The 17,221-nt window shown below is 40.6% G+C and overlaps 1 protein-coding gene across 1 annotated transcript in view; it reads right to left on the bottom strand.

Annotated features, from left to right (window-relative positions):
• Nucleotides 1-17,221, bottom strand: part of si:ch211-186j3.6 (neural-cadherin) — a 280,670-nt gene that overhangs the window by 196,874 nt on the left and 66,575 nt on the right. Inside the window, exons 2-4 of the mRNA XM_062390233.1 lie at nt 10,481-10,678; nt 8,223-8,448; nt 6,322-6,526 (exon numbers count right to left, since the gene is read on the bottom strand). Of these exons, the coding sequence (XP_062246217.1) occupies nt 6,322-6,526; nt 8,223-8,448; nt 10,481-10,678 (629 nt within the window). The remainder of the gene's footprint in view (nt 1-6,321; nt 6,527-8,222; nt 8,449-10,480; nt 10,679-17,221) is intronic.

Below are 17,221 nucleotides of genomic sequence, written 5' to 3'. Positions count from 1 at the left end.
GGCTGGCAGCTCATCTGACCCCAACCCCACAACTCCTTTTCCACAGAAAAACAGTAGTTTGCACATTAACACAAAACATATCTCAGATAAACACACACACACACACACACGCAGACACACACACACACACACACACACACACACAAACGCACGCAAACACACACACACACACAGAGTTAGTGCAAATACCACTGGTATTAAGTCCCGATAGGTGAAATTAAATTCTGTAATATCCGTTAATCCTTCAGCAAAGATCAGCTACGAATCAATGGAAAAAAAAATCTGACCATGGCAACTCCCTGAGGTGACTTAAGTGTGTTTGCCAGTGGCTGCCAATCTTAGTTTGGCTTTGTGAGTGTTTATGGGATTTTTGTGTATTTGTCTTGTCATGCCAGAGCGAGTGAGCCTATGTGCCAATATGACAGGAAGTGGTGAGGGTAAGGCAAGCCATACAATCCTACTGTATGTGTGTGTACAAGGTCTTAGGAAAAGCAAGATTGAATGAGAAGAGAAGGGAAGTAAGGCGTAACAAAGCAAGATGAGTTTAAGCACACACACACACACACACACACACACACACACACACACACGGCGGCTCCTGGCAGGTCTCAGGCTGGTTAGGTAACTAATGGTGCCGATGAGTTATCACTCCTGGAGGGAGAAACTTGGAAACTACCTGCAAATTAAAGTCATGCTCAGTGGCTCCAGTTCACACCGATGCAGCACCTCTGTTCGCTACACTGGCAGACAGAGACAGATTTCTGAAGAGCAGGATCAAATCAAAAGCAAAAATGTAAGTACAGCAGGATTGCTGCACTGACTTTACCTCTCAAGTCTTTATGGGAAAATAAATTCATACCCTCACTATTAATGCTATGGTAAACTTTAATCAGAGAGGGATAGGATAACATAGCACACCTTAAATCATGAGGTGGTGTCTGACTGCATCGACAGAGACTGTTTAGGCCAGGAGAGCAAACTCTTCCTCTGGACAAAAATAATGTAAATACTGTTTTGGAGATCTAAAACATCTCTCTGAAAAATGCAACTGCCATGAAAGTTGCCTAGGTCAATATGAGAAAACTTTTCCGATGCAGGCTACAGGACTGGCTTATTGTGCTGTTGTCCACCCCAACAATAACAGAACAAAACTCTGCGCCCCCTATACATTCTATCGCCAGCCACCACAGCTTGTGAGGTATTGTTTGTTGGAGTGAAAAGAGGAGTGGGTGTACCTGAGCATGACACAGTAACTGACACTGCAGGGAAACAGTGGTGCAAAGCCAGAAGAGCCCACCGGTGTTTTACAAGACACACAAACAATGAGAAGGGTGCTCTGAGAGCACATACCTCCTCCAAGGCTAATGCCCTATCTTGCCTTGCGGAAGCAGTGTTTCCACTTTATTATCTAGACTGTGGTGGCCACAGTTTCACAATGAACCCAAAGATTGTTTAAACTTCTTATAATATCTTATATTTGCAGCGCTAATTGCAGTGCTATTTGCAGCATGCTCAATAGCGCTATGGCACTATCATCCATTAAATATTATAGTGTCCATTCAGACCTCATCATGTAAGATGTAGTTGTGGTATGCAATGCATTTCTCTTTCTAATGCATTTATTCTGTGAACGTCAGTCTGTGTTGCGCGTGAGACAGACCTCTGTGCGTGTTCACATGCACCCCCTCTACATCCATTTGTTGAATTAATTTAGTAGAAAACGGTGCAAACAAAGTACTGAATTAATTAGGATCCGTTCCAAAATGTTATGGTGTCTTCCTCTGGCCTGGTCCTACCCATCCACAAAGTTTAAAGGAAATTGGCTCAGTAGTTTTTGTGTGACACTGGCAACTATCAAACAAATGTGGACAGACACATACGCTCCTCTGTGTAGGTAAGAATAGTGGCCAAAGCGTCTTGATAAAATGTCTAATGGGATTTTGTTCAGGCCGAGAGTAGCACAGTCCTTAGACATTGGATCTAGGATCCCTCACACTTTAAGCAGATAATCAAAGTCACACCTTCATCTGGGAAAGTAAATCTTCTTAGCCTCTAAGTACCAAAGAGAAAGCTCCAGTGAAACAAGTGTCTACAGGATAGGTTCAGTATCACAGTCCATCCAGCAGCACTGAAGTCTTCAGACTTTGCTCCTTTTACATATTTTCAAATAAAGCCAGGTCAAAGGAAAACAATTTAACTTCACTTAATCAATACTTTTGCACAGGTATTGGACATGGGCAAGTAGAGTTGAGGGCTCTGCAAGAAGAGTGGATTTGGCGCAGAATTAAATTCAGTGACATAATCGTCACAGAGGAGTTTAAAAAGAGAATTATTTAAGGTTTGACTTATGTCTATCGAATCCAGATGACTGGAACCCAAACTACCTCGCTTGGCAAATCTTCAACAAAGTCAAAAGATGGATAGTTTATTAGGAATTCACCCTTGTGCAATCGAAAAAAGGAAAAGTTTCCACAGTCACCAGAGATCCTATGCACGAATGGAGGATGCTGATTGCTGCATGTTCTCCTCTCGGCTCTGTAGGGAGATACCGTGGCTTCACAAGCAGACTCTCCATAAGTGACTGACCGCACAACTACTTTTTTTTTCCAGAGGAAGTGTGTTTTCTAAAATATGTATCGATTTAAGGGAGTCTAGTCTCGCAGTTATGAGCACGAGTCTTCTTTTATTGACCGTCAACTTACATAACACTTCAGATGGATGGGTGGTGAGTGCGTTACTCTGCTGCCTCATGCATTTCCCATCGACAATCATCTATAGTGTGTCTCCATGTTCTCTCTAGCCTGTCATTCAGTGTCTCCGGGGGAAAAAAATCCATCAGCCATACTCACCAACACATCTATGGTAAGCAGATTTGATGTACACATACACACATACAAACACACACACACACACACACAAGACTTGCTGTTTCTGTTGTCAACTGATGCCACAACTAGGTTTCCAGGAAATAAAACTATAAATATATAATCCAATTTTAAATGCTGACTTAATTATTGGCTTTGATAATATGGCGTTAATTGAGTCTCAGAACTCCCAAGTATAAAGCCTTACTTGCTAGGGAACATTTGTATTCTGCAAGCGCGGAAAACGGTATTGGCAAGTGGAAGGCATACTTCACCAGCTTGGTTTTATGCTAAGCATGCAAAACTGCGGCTCTGCAAGCACAGGGGTGAGACAAACATGAAGTTGCCCTTTTCCAAGCGTTCAAAACTGCTTAACACCAACCAACAGTCGCTGGCTCGTCAAGTTGCATTTGGAGTCTTTGGAGGTGGGGACAGAGCCTGAAGACATATTGAGTTTGAGGACCAGTCAGGAGATTTCACTGGTTGAAGATAGTGTAGAGCAGGGGTCTTCAACGTATATCCGGCCAAGGACCCCCAAACTGGTGGCGAGATGGAGCAGGGACCCCCTACTAAATATATTGTATTTAATTGTGTCTTATATTACTCTGGGCCTAGTGCCATACATAAACATAGCTACCCTGTTGTGCATTCAATACTAAGCTATTCAAATATAACACGGGTTCATATATTCATGTTTTTAATTTAAACATGTGCTAAGTACAGCGTAGCCATGCCACTGCCATTTATAAACATACATCTTGCATACAACACTGAGCTATTAAAGTTATTCACAGATTCATGTTTTCATTTTAAACATACATGTAGAAGAGACAGTGAATCCTCAAGCCATCCGTGGATGGCACACATACTCCCACATTAGTGAGATGTCGCACCCTGATGGGTAGCGCACAACTTATCTAACCTTGGATGGATGGAGGTTGTCAGGCAGAGGGTCAAATCAGCCTCTCAATATGTTGGATGCATGTTAATGTGTATTTAAAGACATTTAAATTTGTGGAAAAAAAGTTGGTTAGAAAATCCTCCAGACCTCTGGTGTAGTATATGTCCCCCCTGTCACCAGACCGTCAAGTAGTACCACAAGACAGCAAGTTGTGCAGATTTTTTAATTGAGCCAGCCACTTCTATAATGCCCTTAATACAAGTTAATAGTGCATAACCATTCTAAATGTAACATATAGGCTTTTGTGCTGAAATCCGTGCTATATATGATCCATGAAGTGGAGGAGATCAGAGGACCGGAGTGTTCAAACTGACCAATCGAAGGAGGGGAGCATCAACCACTGGCCCCGCCTCCAAAGTCCCAATATTCCACTAGGCGGGCGAGCAGCTGTCGGGGGGTGTTGAGCAGTCGAAAGTAGGGAAGTGGGGTCTAAGCTCTAAGCTCGCGTAAACACAGTTGTGCAAGTAAGGCGAAAACGCTAACTCGTGAATATGCCCTTGTGAGGGGATGGTTCATACATAGATGGTCCCAAATGGTTCATAGAGGTGTTGACACTAAATAAACACCATGCAAATATCTCTGTCTCACTATTAATGAAAATCTAAAACCATCTGCCCAACGTATAATTGAACCTGCATCCAACCTGCCATCACATCAGAGTCATGCTGTAATGTGTGCATGGAACCTACAATTAACCAGTACAGTCTTTGACTAAAGTATTACCATGGAGCACGGGAGACGCTGCACCTCTAGGTACGACTTGGATGTACTGTTGAAAAGAAACTATGCTTATTATATTTACAACAATCATATAGCATGAATATTTTAACAAACAAATATCTGGAGCCGAGTGTGTATCCTTCCTTACCTCAACCATATACTATATCAATAAACCACTTAAGCTTTGTTGTTGTTGCCATTCAAGCCTCCATTATCCTCTCCATTGTTCTAATGTGATGCAATGACTGATACTGTAATTCTGTTCAGGAGGCAGCAAAAAGCAGGGAGAGGGACATTAAAGCTGATTTAAAGCAGAGAGCCTCTGTAAAAGGTTTACTCTGTCAACAAGATTATCCTTCACAACACAAAACTTCCCCACTGCTGATACTGAACACTACACACTCAGGGTATTGGGCCAGTAAATCCTTTTACTGAGTTCAGTTAGAGTGTTTTCAGACGAATATGTGAGAGACGGTGGTAAAAGCACCACATCAAAAACTGTCCTTGAATGTAATTTCACTCATTTGTGATGCAAGACAACAACTGTCTTGAAATAAAAAACATATGTAAGATCACATGCAATATGGCAAGTTTCCGCACACAGACACAAACACACACACACACACACACACACACACACACACACACACACACACACACGTCATCATGGTGTTAAGCTGCACAGACAGAGAGGTGTATGGAGGCCAGGGGTTTGGGTGTAGAAGGTGCTGGCTGTTCAGCGCAGTTGGAAATTCAAAAAGCTTACCCTGGCCTCAGAGGGCAGGAGTGTGGGCATACAAGGTCACGTAACATATCCCTGCCAATTCCTTTCTTCCTTTTTTTCATTATTTCCCTCTATCCTTCTCCCGTTAGCACGGAATCTAGCAAACCTCTTCTCATTCTCTTACTTTCCATCTCTCCCTCTCTCCCTCTCTCCCTCGCTCCTGGTGCTCTGCAGTCCACAGAGTTCCAGAGCGGAGCAGTTAAGGACGGATCGGTTCAGCAGGACATGTTTCAGCCCGAGGCCAGGGTAATGATGGAAAGCAGACCAGATGCATCAATGCCTGCAGCGGTCAGCCGCTGTTCTCCCTCACTTCCTCACCGAATGAGGAAGTCACTGGGAATCCCACAGCAGTCAGTCCAGACAGAAATGTCTATTCAGAGTTGAAAAAGCCAGCGTTCATGCTTTCAGAATGCAAATGCAAATGTGCAGTTGTCATTTACTTTGAGAATTGTAATGCTCTTTTGCAATCAATTCCGGATGAGGGCTTCCAATAACAACCCAACTAAAACAAGACTAATCTGGAGGCCCTAAAACAAAATGATCATTTTAACTGCAACATTCACAACTATTACCAGCCACACAGCAACTGTAAATCAATACAATTAAACCCCACAGTTATTCAGCAGCTTAAATGCATGTTCAGCTCAAGGATGTTTCAGAGTACTCAGGGATTTTACGTCCCTGTGTGGTTTTTTCATTATTGGAATGGTGTAGGGTAATTAGGACAATTCAACAGCTTTCTCCCAACCATCTACTACTCTACTGGGTCCACAATTCAGTCCCAGAAAGTAAGTAACAATAGCTGCAAATACAGCAGGTCATAATTATCTGTGCTGATCCAGATATTGGTAAAATTGGTAGAAGTATTCTTAGGTCGAGGACCCAGAGAGATTGTTTGTATGCTGTGCAGACTGTGTAAGACAACGAGACAACCTTGTACTGTCGAAAGAGTTTTAAAGGCTGACCATGGAAATGAGACTTGAACCACAAACCTCTGCTGCACTGCTCATGCTGTCCTGGCCCTCGCTTGCTCGCACCAGCAGCAAGTAGCGATGCTGGTCACTCTCGTAGTCGATAGGGCGGGTCAGACTGATCTCACCCATCTCCGCTGAGATGGAGAAGAGACTGCTGGGATTAATGAGGAGGCTGTAGCTGATTGGTTTGTTCTGGAAAGACACCGCAGGTGTGACCAGGAAGCTGGAGAGACACAGAGACAAAGGTCGATATTGACTGAAGGTGGAGTAGCAGGACTGGGGCAGATGAGTGCAAAGTATATTGTGGCCTGTTTAAATGGATGTCTTCCAAACATGCTTTTGTTAGAGTGGTGCTGCAGAAAACTTGTGTGTTTTGGCCATTTGCACAATGGAAAATTATCCATAACCTTAAGTAAGGAGCCTGTAGGTCACAGGGGCAACGATCTAATGTCATTCAATATGGCAATAATAAGGATCATTTCTCACATGTGTGTAATTCTTATCATCATTACATTTTAAGAAAATTACTGACAAGGCTTTGAGAGTAACCATCCTAACCCAATGTTAGTAGCAGCTACATACAAATAAATGACAACTCATCAAATTAACTTAATTTGTGATGTTTAAACACAGAATGTCTGCTTGTTGTTTCTTACCGGCCATTACCTGACATGGCCCTAGTGCTACATCCACATGAATGCATTTTAGTTTTTAATGTTTTTGCTATTAATACATGGCATCCACTTTGTTTTAGCGTTATGATAAGAGACTTTCGAGAACTTTTGCAGGAAAATAACAAAAAAAAACAACAACTCCCAATGGTAAATGCAACATGGCGATATATAAAATGGCACGATCATACCAATTGTACATGAATGGTCTTGTGGTATGTATTTTCAGACGAGTACGCAGGGACAGAGATTGTTTTGATGCAGAGCTGTAAAGTGTATTCCAGTATGTGTCAAATAGACCTCTTTTGATTAGAATAGAATTATAGTGGGTGCCTTAAGAGGAAAAAGTACTGAGATGAGTAGATTTGTATACAGCAACATCCTTGGAGGGAGAGGTATGTACACTACTGTACAGTGTCCACTAGAGTAGCAATAAATACTCTAAGGGGTTAGGGTGGGGGCAGTTGTCCATGAAATCCTGAGCTGAGTTGATGTCTGTTATTTATCACGGAGCTGTACACAATTTCCCTGATGAAATCAGCGTAAACAACAGACTGGAATATCCACTCAACTGGTTTGTCAAATGTGTCAGTAACACTAAAGAAGCTGGAGGGGGTGTCATGGGTAACGAGACCAATTCAAGGACACCAGTCCTAACTGTACCACTTAACTCAAACCTCAGTGTGTGTGTGCACTTATGTGTGTATAAGACACACAGCACAGTATAATGTGTGAAAGACAGGCACACACTGATGCACAGCGATTTACCTTCAAGACCCGTGCAGAGACCATGTATTACATCCACCACTGCATCCATTACTCAACATTCACAATTAAACATAGTGCAAGTGTGTTCATGTGTGTGTGTAGATCAATACATGAGGGCAGCGCCGTTACTCATCCAATGCATATAATAATACTCATGGCTCAGTGTGTCGTGCTTATACTACTGAAATCAATTGTAGCGGTCTGTAGAACACAAAGATGTGCTCGCGCAGCCACAGAGAGAAAAGAAATATTATGCGTGCCCATCAAATATGTATGATGAATTCATCTTTTCAAACACATATGCAATGTAAAATTAATGCTCATCTGAGTAGATATCAATCAAGTCTGTGGTAGAAAGACGTGTCTGAGAGAAACCAGTGTGCACAGTTGTGCGAGTCTTTCATGTGTATAAACCACTTCAAGGGGGATTTCTAGTGAGGAGATTTGGGTAAAAAATCATGTGTGTATGTGTGAACTCACGGCTGTCCTTCAGGGGTGTTTTCGGGTAACGCAATAGTAAAGGAGGCGTTTGAGAACTGTGGCGGCCTGGCTCCAGCAACCACAGAGACCACAGCGGGGGCACTGCGGCTGCCCAGCCGGTCGGCAGCCACGACTGTCAGCAGGTACTCCCTGTCCCGCTGCAGGGGGAGGCCTGTGGTCCGTACCTGGCCGCTCTTTCTGTCAACTTCAAATCGACCATCACCGCCTGCGGAAGAGAGGAGGATTATTACACCTTCTTCACACAAGAAATGTACAATATTCATTGGACATTATACAGAAAGCAGTTCAAAAATGAGATTTACATCTGAGATCTAAATGCAAAAAAGACAAAGATTACAAAAAAAGGAGAACATAAATGGAATAAGAAGTAAAAGAGTCCAGGTTCAGTATACACTTTTTATGTATAATAAATGACTCAACACGTTGGCAGTGCTGATAATAACTTCAGATACTTGACAGAATCACTGAGAGGTACAAGGAGAGAGATTACTATAGATGTTATGCATTGGCAGAATAGCAGTGAGACTGTGTATCACAAACATATGATGAGCAGATGAACCAGAGAGATGCAGAGCATTATTTCATGATACAAGTTTATCCGTGTTGAACTTCATCTTTGTCGTCCAGACCCACTGCGGGGGCTTTCAGCTTAAAAGTAGAGACATACCAACCCCTGGACAGTCTCTCTCCATTTCAGCTCAGAGTCAAGCAGTGCAGAGGGCTACATGGCAAAAGGTTGTGTGTAAATCCTTCTGCCTTTGAGAGCTGTCAAAAATAGTGTAAAATCTCGTTGAGCATGTGCCGGCCGAGTGATAAATGTGGCTGGACGGTCAGTTTTCATAGTTGATGAGATTTGAAATGCAAAGAGCAGAGCAACTGGAACTTTGATTTTAAAATCCCTGACCTGTATGGAACATAACAGGTTGTGATAAGACATCCACACTACAATGTGTTTGCAAAAGACTGACCTGAATAGGAGGCTTTCTTTCATCCAAAAAAAGAATTGAACTCAGTTCACAGAAGTGGTGCACAAAAGCACTGTGAGAGTATGATTAAACCTTTAATGTACAAAACATCAATTCAAACCAGAGAAAAGTTGAGTCGAGATGCTAACATCAATGTTTATGTTTTTTTCCCCTGTAATTTCTTTTCTCAATTTCTTTTCTGTCAGTCCCACAGGGGGAACATTTTAAGATGGTATTTGTATAGACAGTAGTGTAACAGATTCTAAGAAGAGTAGAAGAAATCACTGTGTGACAGACGATAAGAAACAAAATCACATTGTGCAGTGGAGAAATTACTTTGACATAACATAAAAAAGTAGCTCCATGTGCATGAACTCCAAATTCATGCTCAGCAGAGGCTGGAAATTTCAGGGCGCAGTAGGAAGAGACTCGATTCTACATCATGATCAGGTGTGCTTCAGGGACTGATATCTATGTGTGTACGATTTGAGTTTGGGTATTGGTGGTCTGACAGTCAATTTTTCGTTTTGTTTTTCCAGTCAGCATACATGTACTTCTGGGGACACTTTCACTGTGCAGTGGCTGCAAAGTGAGTTCTCCTCACTTTGATGCTGTTCTATGGGATAAAATCATTCTACCATGTTACATCATCCTGTGAACTTGATGAAGATGTCTGCGACAGGGGCAGGCATGCAGCTGTGGATCTGGACCAAGGGTGAGTAGGAGAAAGCAACTTCATTCCAAAGAGTCTCTGGTTTTACTTTTATATCCGCTGTTGGCAAAAATACAGTTTCACAGTTTTTGATCTGTCATTAGTTTAGTGGGCAATAATTAGCTTGAAAGGATAAATTCCTATCTGAACATTTGTGATTTGTGTTTAAGGGTTCTGCAATAAAATCAGTTTGCTTACTTCAGCATGATAACTGCTTGACTGAATCTAAAGCTATGAGTATCCAAACCAAAACCCATGTCATGGAAGTTCAGATGTTAAGGTTTAAGATTAAAACTCAGTAGTGGTTCATTTATCAGGGTAAAATATTGTTTTGTTACAACCACAGGTTGGCTCAGCATCATCGCATTAACGGCACGGGTGTAAGAACTCGCTCTGCTCTAATCAATGCATCCTAATGCCAGTGAAGCAGCATGAAGAATACCAGGGTCCTGGCACCTAAACATCAATGTGAGGAGTAAGGAATAAGAACTTACCTTGTCGTTAAAAAGTAATGTTAAACCATCACACAAGCAGGAGAAAAGAAGAAAGAAATAACCTACCATCTGACAGGAAGTACTCCACTTCACCGTTGTTGCCTTCATCCCCGTCTTGGGCATGGAGCTTGTAGACAAGTGAGCCTGCAGGGGCATCAGGTGCAACCACAGCAAGGTAGGGAACAGGAACCATGCTCCAGTCTGGGACATTGTCGTTGACATCTGTCACAGTCAACTCCACTCTGATGAAGTACCACTCTGAACCTGGGGAAGGAACAACAGTAGAAGAGAGTTTAGAAAGGGTCACAGTTTGGAGAGGGTCAATCAAGGTGCTAAATGTGAGGAAACACCTTTTGGGTGTCTGGGAATGAGATTAAAGGACGCACCACGGCAATACACAAAAGTACATTTTAAACTGAACAGTTCAGAATTTTGCTCTGTTTGAAGGACAAAACAAGCAATTTCACAGGACATCATAGACATTGACATTTCCTGGACATCACACACTAATGTTTTCATCGAGAAGCTCACTCACAGATTAGTTAAAGATAAAATATAACAAATGCCCTGTACAATCTGTGGTATTCTGGATTGGCTGCCTATTGAATAAGGCAAGGCTCCAGTATATTTTACACCACATATAAACAATGGTCACTCCTGCTGTTTCCGATTATTAAGCTACTGGAGAACTGAGGTGTGTGCAACAAATGATCAGGCAAAGTAGACGCATAAGAGACAGAGGTGATGAGATGCAGCTAGCCCCTAATCCGATAAAATATAAAGGAGAAATAGTATTTGCTCAAGCCATGCAGTATTTTTATTCTCTATTCTTATTCTGTTTTAAATTACACTCTCTTCTCCCGCATGTCATTTCATCCGTGAAAGTGTCACGTGGACACCAGACAACAGTAATATGGTGCCACTTACTGCACTCGTATAGCCAACAACAATTATAGTAGCACTAAGAAGACACATCAAGGTTTCACACAAATCTTGAGAGATGCAAAGAAGATGCTGTTTGCAGCAGGGGAGCACTGGAATAATTTCAGTGCACGACCCATTAGACAGCTCTCTCAGTTGTCCATTCTGGTACTTGTTGGGAGGAGAAATGTCTGATTCTTATATGGAATAGTTACATTATACAATCTTATCTCTGTAATTGTTCGGCACTAATTCACCATGGCTGGAGCAGCAAGTCCAGATGGTGAATTTTCTCCACCTTTACATTGTACTTTCTCGGGCTGTAATAAGCATCCCTTGTAGGGAAATGAGAAAGGGCCTTTGTGTGAATGACTGTCCAGTAAATGATGGCAGGATGCAAGGTGGATAGGAGGAGAAGAGCAGGAGGGGGCAAAGTATTTTCAGAGCAAGGGCAATCAAGTAATACAGAGCACAGCGAGAAAAAAGCAGCAAGGAGAATAAGAGCTGTGCATCGCATGAACAGGATTAAGAGTGAAACGCAGAGGCTGAGAAATGACCCTGTGGTTGTTATAGAAACAGCAGAACAATGAAAAGTGGAAGATGGCAGAATTAAGAAGAGAAAGAAAAAAAACAAGCAAGCAATTGCATAAATCAATGGCATTAGAGAAGAGAGAGAGCGAGGGAGCATTACAGAGAAAAGCCATAAGCGGACATCAAAAGAAGACGGAAAAACGGAATTAACCATCCACATCTTACAAAACATATAGCACTGCACTTAACTCTGGGGTTGAACCAATGTATTTGTTGATGATCTCTCTCTCTCTCTCTCTCACTCTGTCTCCCTCCCTCCCTCCCTCCCTGTGGTCGTAACAGATTCAGAATTAATTGGCAAAAGGACAATGTAGCTTTGGGGAAGATGGGACGGCATTACCCAGAACAAATAAATCACTGGGCTAATATACAGAGCGCTATGCCAAAATGCATTACACAAACAAACACACACACATACACTTTTTTTCTCACTAATAATGATCATCAGTGGATTAGTGGATAATGAAGGACAATAGGGAGATACAGCTTGATGCTATTGCCATCCCTCACACTAATGCTCCTCTTTGGATTTAATGATATGTCGCAATCCCTAGAAACAGTAGGACCTTCAATTACTAACTAGTGATACAGAAGACTTTTTCATGGCCATCGACCTCAATTGCTCAAATAGGTTGCAAGACGGACCATGGTTACATGTCATTGTTCTCACAGCATTCTCGTTATCTTGTTCCCAGAGCACATGCAATGTCTGTGAAGTCGTGAAACCTCATCCTCGAACACCTTTAATGAAGAAGTGAAGGTTGTGTTTGCTGCTTTTTATTCATGGTAATTGATTTTTTTGTCACGATCGGAAATCTTACTCTGGTCAAGGCTGAAAAAAAGCAGCATTTCTCTTTTAAAATTTTCTGATGAAATTTGTCAATATTCTATTTACAGCCGGCGTTCTAATTCTCAGCACATAAAAAGCTGTAGCGCTATAGTGATAATACTTTATAATCTTTCTAATTATTATAAATAATGTCATTAGTTTTATCAGAACCTCTGCTGCCGATTCAACTATTGTTTTCACATTTTCTCGCCAGGTCAAATTGATTAAATCCCAATAAAGATAATGTGTGTAACAATATTTGAGGCAATAAGCTAACATCATTCCAGATGACTAACTTGGCTGGCAGAAGTCAGAATGGGTCATGTCTGTAAGAGCAGAGCAATAGATACAATATTTTATCAAAGTATGCATACATTTATATCTGTAGAAATATAAACCATCAAATTCAGAAAAATAATCTATCAAGAGAGCAGGATTAAATCAGAATTTTCATTGGGGGACTTAATTTCCATTGAATCAAATAACAAATAAATCCCACTAGTTCTAGCTGATATTAAAATCATATACGCTGCTCATCGATTTGCAAGGGCTAAATACAACCAATTACATTTAAATCATACACTGTACGACAATGACTTTATAAATATACTCTGAAACTCTATGTCATATCATTTATATATACTGTTTGACACTACTACCCCAAATTTAGAATAATTTGTAACACAAAAGACACTTGCCATGAGGACTGGCAGCTTTTGCAGTTTTCATTGTGCTCTAGTTTTTCACTGGTTTGAATTTGAAGGGCCATCCACTGGGTCTTCTGGCAGCACATGGGACAGCAGTTCCACTTGTCTGCCACCACAACTTTATACTATCAGAGTATGCCGCTGATTTAATATTAAAGTACTATAATATTGTTTGACAATATCAAAACCGATGCAGAACAAACAGATATTGTGTCTTTTGTTATTCCATGCATTCCCCTTCCTTCATAAAAAAAAAAAAAAAAAACATCTGGGGACCTTACAGATTTATTTATATATTGTGCTCCAGCTGATGCTCAAGTATCAAGCTTTCGGCAACAAATCTGATTCCTTTCCCCGCTGCCACAAAAGGCTTTATACAACTTTTGACATGAAGTTATGGCTACAACCAAGCTTTATTTCCATCCCCATTCAATCCATTCATTATTGTCTTGATTGTTTGGCATGTTTAAATTATAAAATCGATTATTTAATTATTATAGTAGATGCCAATGAATTGATCAACAAGTCATTTAGTTAATTACTGCAGCTCCTAATGCAGCTATGTTCTCCAGATAAGGCATATGCAGTGGAAAGTGAATTAGAAACCAAGGTCTGATCTGCTCATCCCCCTCAGCCAACGAAGAAACACTTGACTCTTTAGGATATGAAACAATGAGATTTATAGAAAATGCAATCTTGCGTTTGAGAAGCATGAGTCCCAGTCAATACAGCTGGAAGCTCACAGAACGTTCAGCACAATCGCAGTTATAAGGATTCAAAGATGTCACTATTAATGACTAGTCAATTACCAGGGGCTAACTATAGGACTTGTCATACTGGAGTCAGAGTTTGGTGTCCTGAACTTAGGTGGGGTGAAGTAAGGATAAGGACAGACAGCAAAACACCAGCAGCAGTTATTAGTCCTGAAAACAAGTGTTGACATAAAAGCATTACGTGCTGGAAATGGGCAGATTCTCCTGTTAAGACACATCGCACTACAATAGACTTGGCGATAAATCAAAGAAATAGGATTGATTATATTTACATACAATTCCTGCATGTAGAAGCATTGTCCTTTAACAGAATGACAAGCTGGCATTTCTGATCCACAGTGTATGCAGGTCACCATCTTGGCGATTCTTAATTCAAAATTTTTATTTTATTCTGAGAAAAAAAAGAATAGTCTTCCATATGCAGCTCTAGGAGTATTTATGACATTGCACTACCACTCATGATTAGACTGTGATAACTTTAAAAAAAGGAGAATAGTTAGGTTGCATTGAAGAGGTTGGAAGTGAGATGAGCAGAAAGAGCTTATGCTCACCCAGTTGACCCTAAACAGCATGTGTGTTCACATAACTCTGTAGTGAGGCTGCAGGCTGGATGCTTTGTACTGTTTCCTTTGATGGACTTGCACTCTTATTCCTCACTTGTGGATGTCAAACTTACTGTTTCTTACTTACCTTCTTAACACTTCATATTTTGTAGCTTCTACACAAAAAACTTCCTTGTATGTGAAGGCTACATAACTGTGACAAATGCTATCACAAGCCTGTACGAAGCTAAAAGGTTTAGGCAACAAAGAGAGGATTCGATATTCAACTGCATGGATAGAAGGTGAGTTATCATAAATGTCTATATAATACCAAGTAATGTCATCTTTCCTGTCAGTAAAGATGTACTTTTGTATCACCTTTGACCACCTTCTGTTTCACTCGCCTGTCAGTTAATCTGCATGAAGGGTTTCTTCCACAGATCTCTCTGAAAAGCCGAGGAACCTACCAAACTCATCTACTACTATTTATTTTTCCAAATGTCCCTCTTCAAATACCTAAATATCATTTTAGAAACTGTGCTTCTAACAAACCCATAGTCAGACCATATTTTCTGGAAAACTATTCTACCTCACTTACAGACCAAGTGTTAAGGGGGTTGCACAAACAGGAAAGGGTTAATTTATCCAGTGGCAGAATGGTCTCCCTCGTCCTGCACAGTGCTGAAGCCGGTGGAGGCCAGCCACAGTGGTGGCTGTGCTTTGCTATAAATTAAAATATTGTTCCTAACAATATAAACAGAGAGCTTAAATGATAAGTTGATCGATATATTTGCTGATTGAGAGGAAAATAAGGAACCTTCTCAAATTTAAAAAACTAGCTGCTATTGCCTTCACAGTACAGGGATCCAACTCTCTGATCTGTAGCAGCGCAACAAGTACTCCTTCAGATAACATGTCAATCAGGCAATGTTCATTAAAACATCAGTCATTTCTATTGTTGATATTCACTGAATAAAAGCAGCATTTTTCCCTTGTGACCAAAGGGAAGGGCGGTGATGAAACAAGTGGTGAGAATGTCATGGATAAAGGATCAAGTGTTAATTACTATCCGTTGTATCCCTCTTATTCTCCTGATTTTCAACTATACTTGGTCCCTAAATCACAACTAAAATGAAGATTGATAACATGATTAATAGGAACAAGATTCTTAAATATCAACTATTGTTGAAATGTTAATACCCCTGCTGAGTGACATAAAAACAAAATATTTTTAAATACTAACCCTAACCCTAACCCTCACTCCAACCATACAAACTTTAAACTGATTTAGTGAGAGATAAGGATTTGAAATAGATAAACAGATTTACAACTGTATTCAGATTCAAAAGCTCCATTCCTTTGTTGGCAGTGTTTAAACTCAGTCAGTTGACCGCTTCATCCTAGTGTTGGTTTTACCAATGTGTTGTTAATTTGTTGCTGATCTTATAGTTTACTGGATTAGCCATGAATTCCTATCCTGTATTCTACAACTGTTATTTAATTTAAAGAACACCTGTCTTGTACCACTTACAAGGATTCAGAAACATTCATGAAATGAATCTCTAACATTCAGAGCGATCCGTATCAAATGTTTTGTTTCTCATCCAATTCAAATGGAACTTGCATGCTCAGCATATGTGATGCAAATTTCAAAATGCAGAGATATTTGCAAAATGGGTCCATGATTAAGCAACAGATATCAGACACAAGAGACAGGACTGTGTTCTGGCATGTTATGGCCTCGAACTAGATAACTTAAAAAGTATGGTTTCATAAAAATAATTTCAATACAAATAAATAAGAACCTTGAAATAAATAACTTTACAAACTACAAAATCTGATCAGTAATATGTGTACGGTGTGCATACTCTCACCAGCCATTTTTATTAGCGATAGTGAATCAGTTATTTTATGCAATCAGATCTTTGGTCTGAACGTTTTCCAAATGTTACTTGTAATGTGTTATTCCAGCTGCTGTGTGTTGATGCCTGATCTATTTTCGGTGACACCAAAGACTTTGATCTGAACTTTAGCTCTTTGATGCTTTGTTTGCATCCTGTAGTACGTTCTGTGCTTTAAGTCAACTGCTGAGATGATCTGATGCAGACATGTGTCTTCTCTCATGGACATGCTAAGTGATGTCTTAATCTGGAACAATTAGCAGTATTGTACAATAGGTGATTCTGGATGAGAGCAAATATACTACATGTACATGTAATTTGAATCTGATAGTACTGCAGGTGAAACAAATTCATGTGTATGTGTGCATGAATTGACTTTCAAAAATAAGTGAACTGCTCAATAAAAACATGGACAATGTTTGTGAAAATGTTATTTCACAGGTGCATCTACTTTAAGTTTTTGCTCATGTACCATCCACTAACATGGAGGAGGCAGGGTTTATGACTTATGCTACAGCCAGCCATCAAGATGCTTAGTCTTCA

Source organism: Platichthys flesus, chromosome 1 (genome assembly GCF_949316205.1).
Source record: "Platichthys flesus chromosome 1, fPlaFle2.1, whole genome shotgun sequence".
Lineage (NCBI taxonomy): Eukaryota > Metazoa > Chordata > Actinopteri > Pleuronectiformes > Pleuronectidae > Platichthys > Platichthys flesus.
The sequence above is the reverse complement of the archived record's forward strand: the minus strand, read 5'-3'. Positions and strand labels throughout refer to the sequence as shown.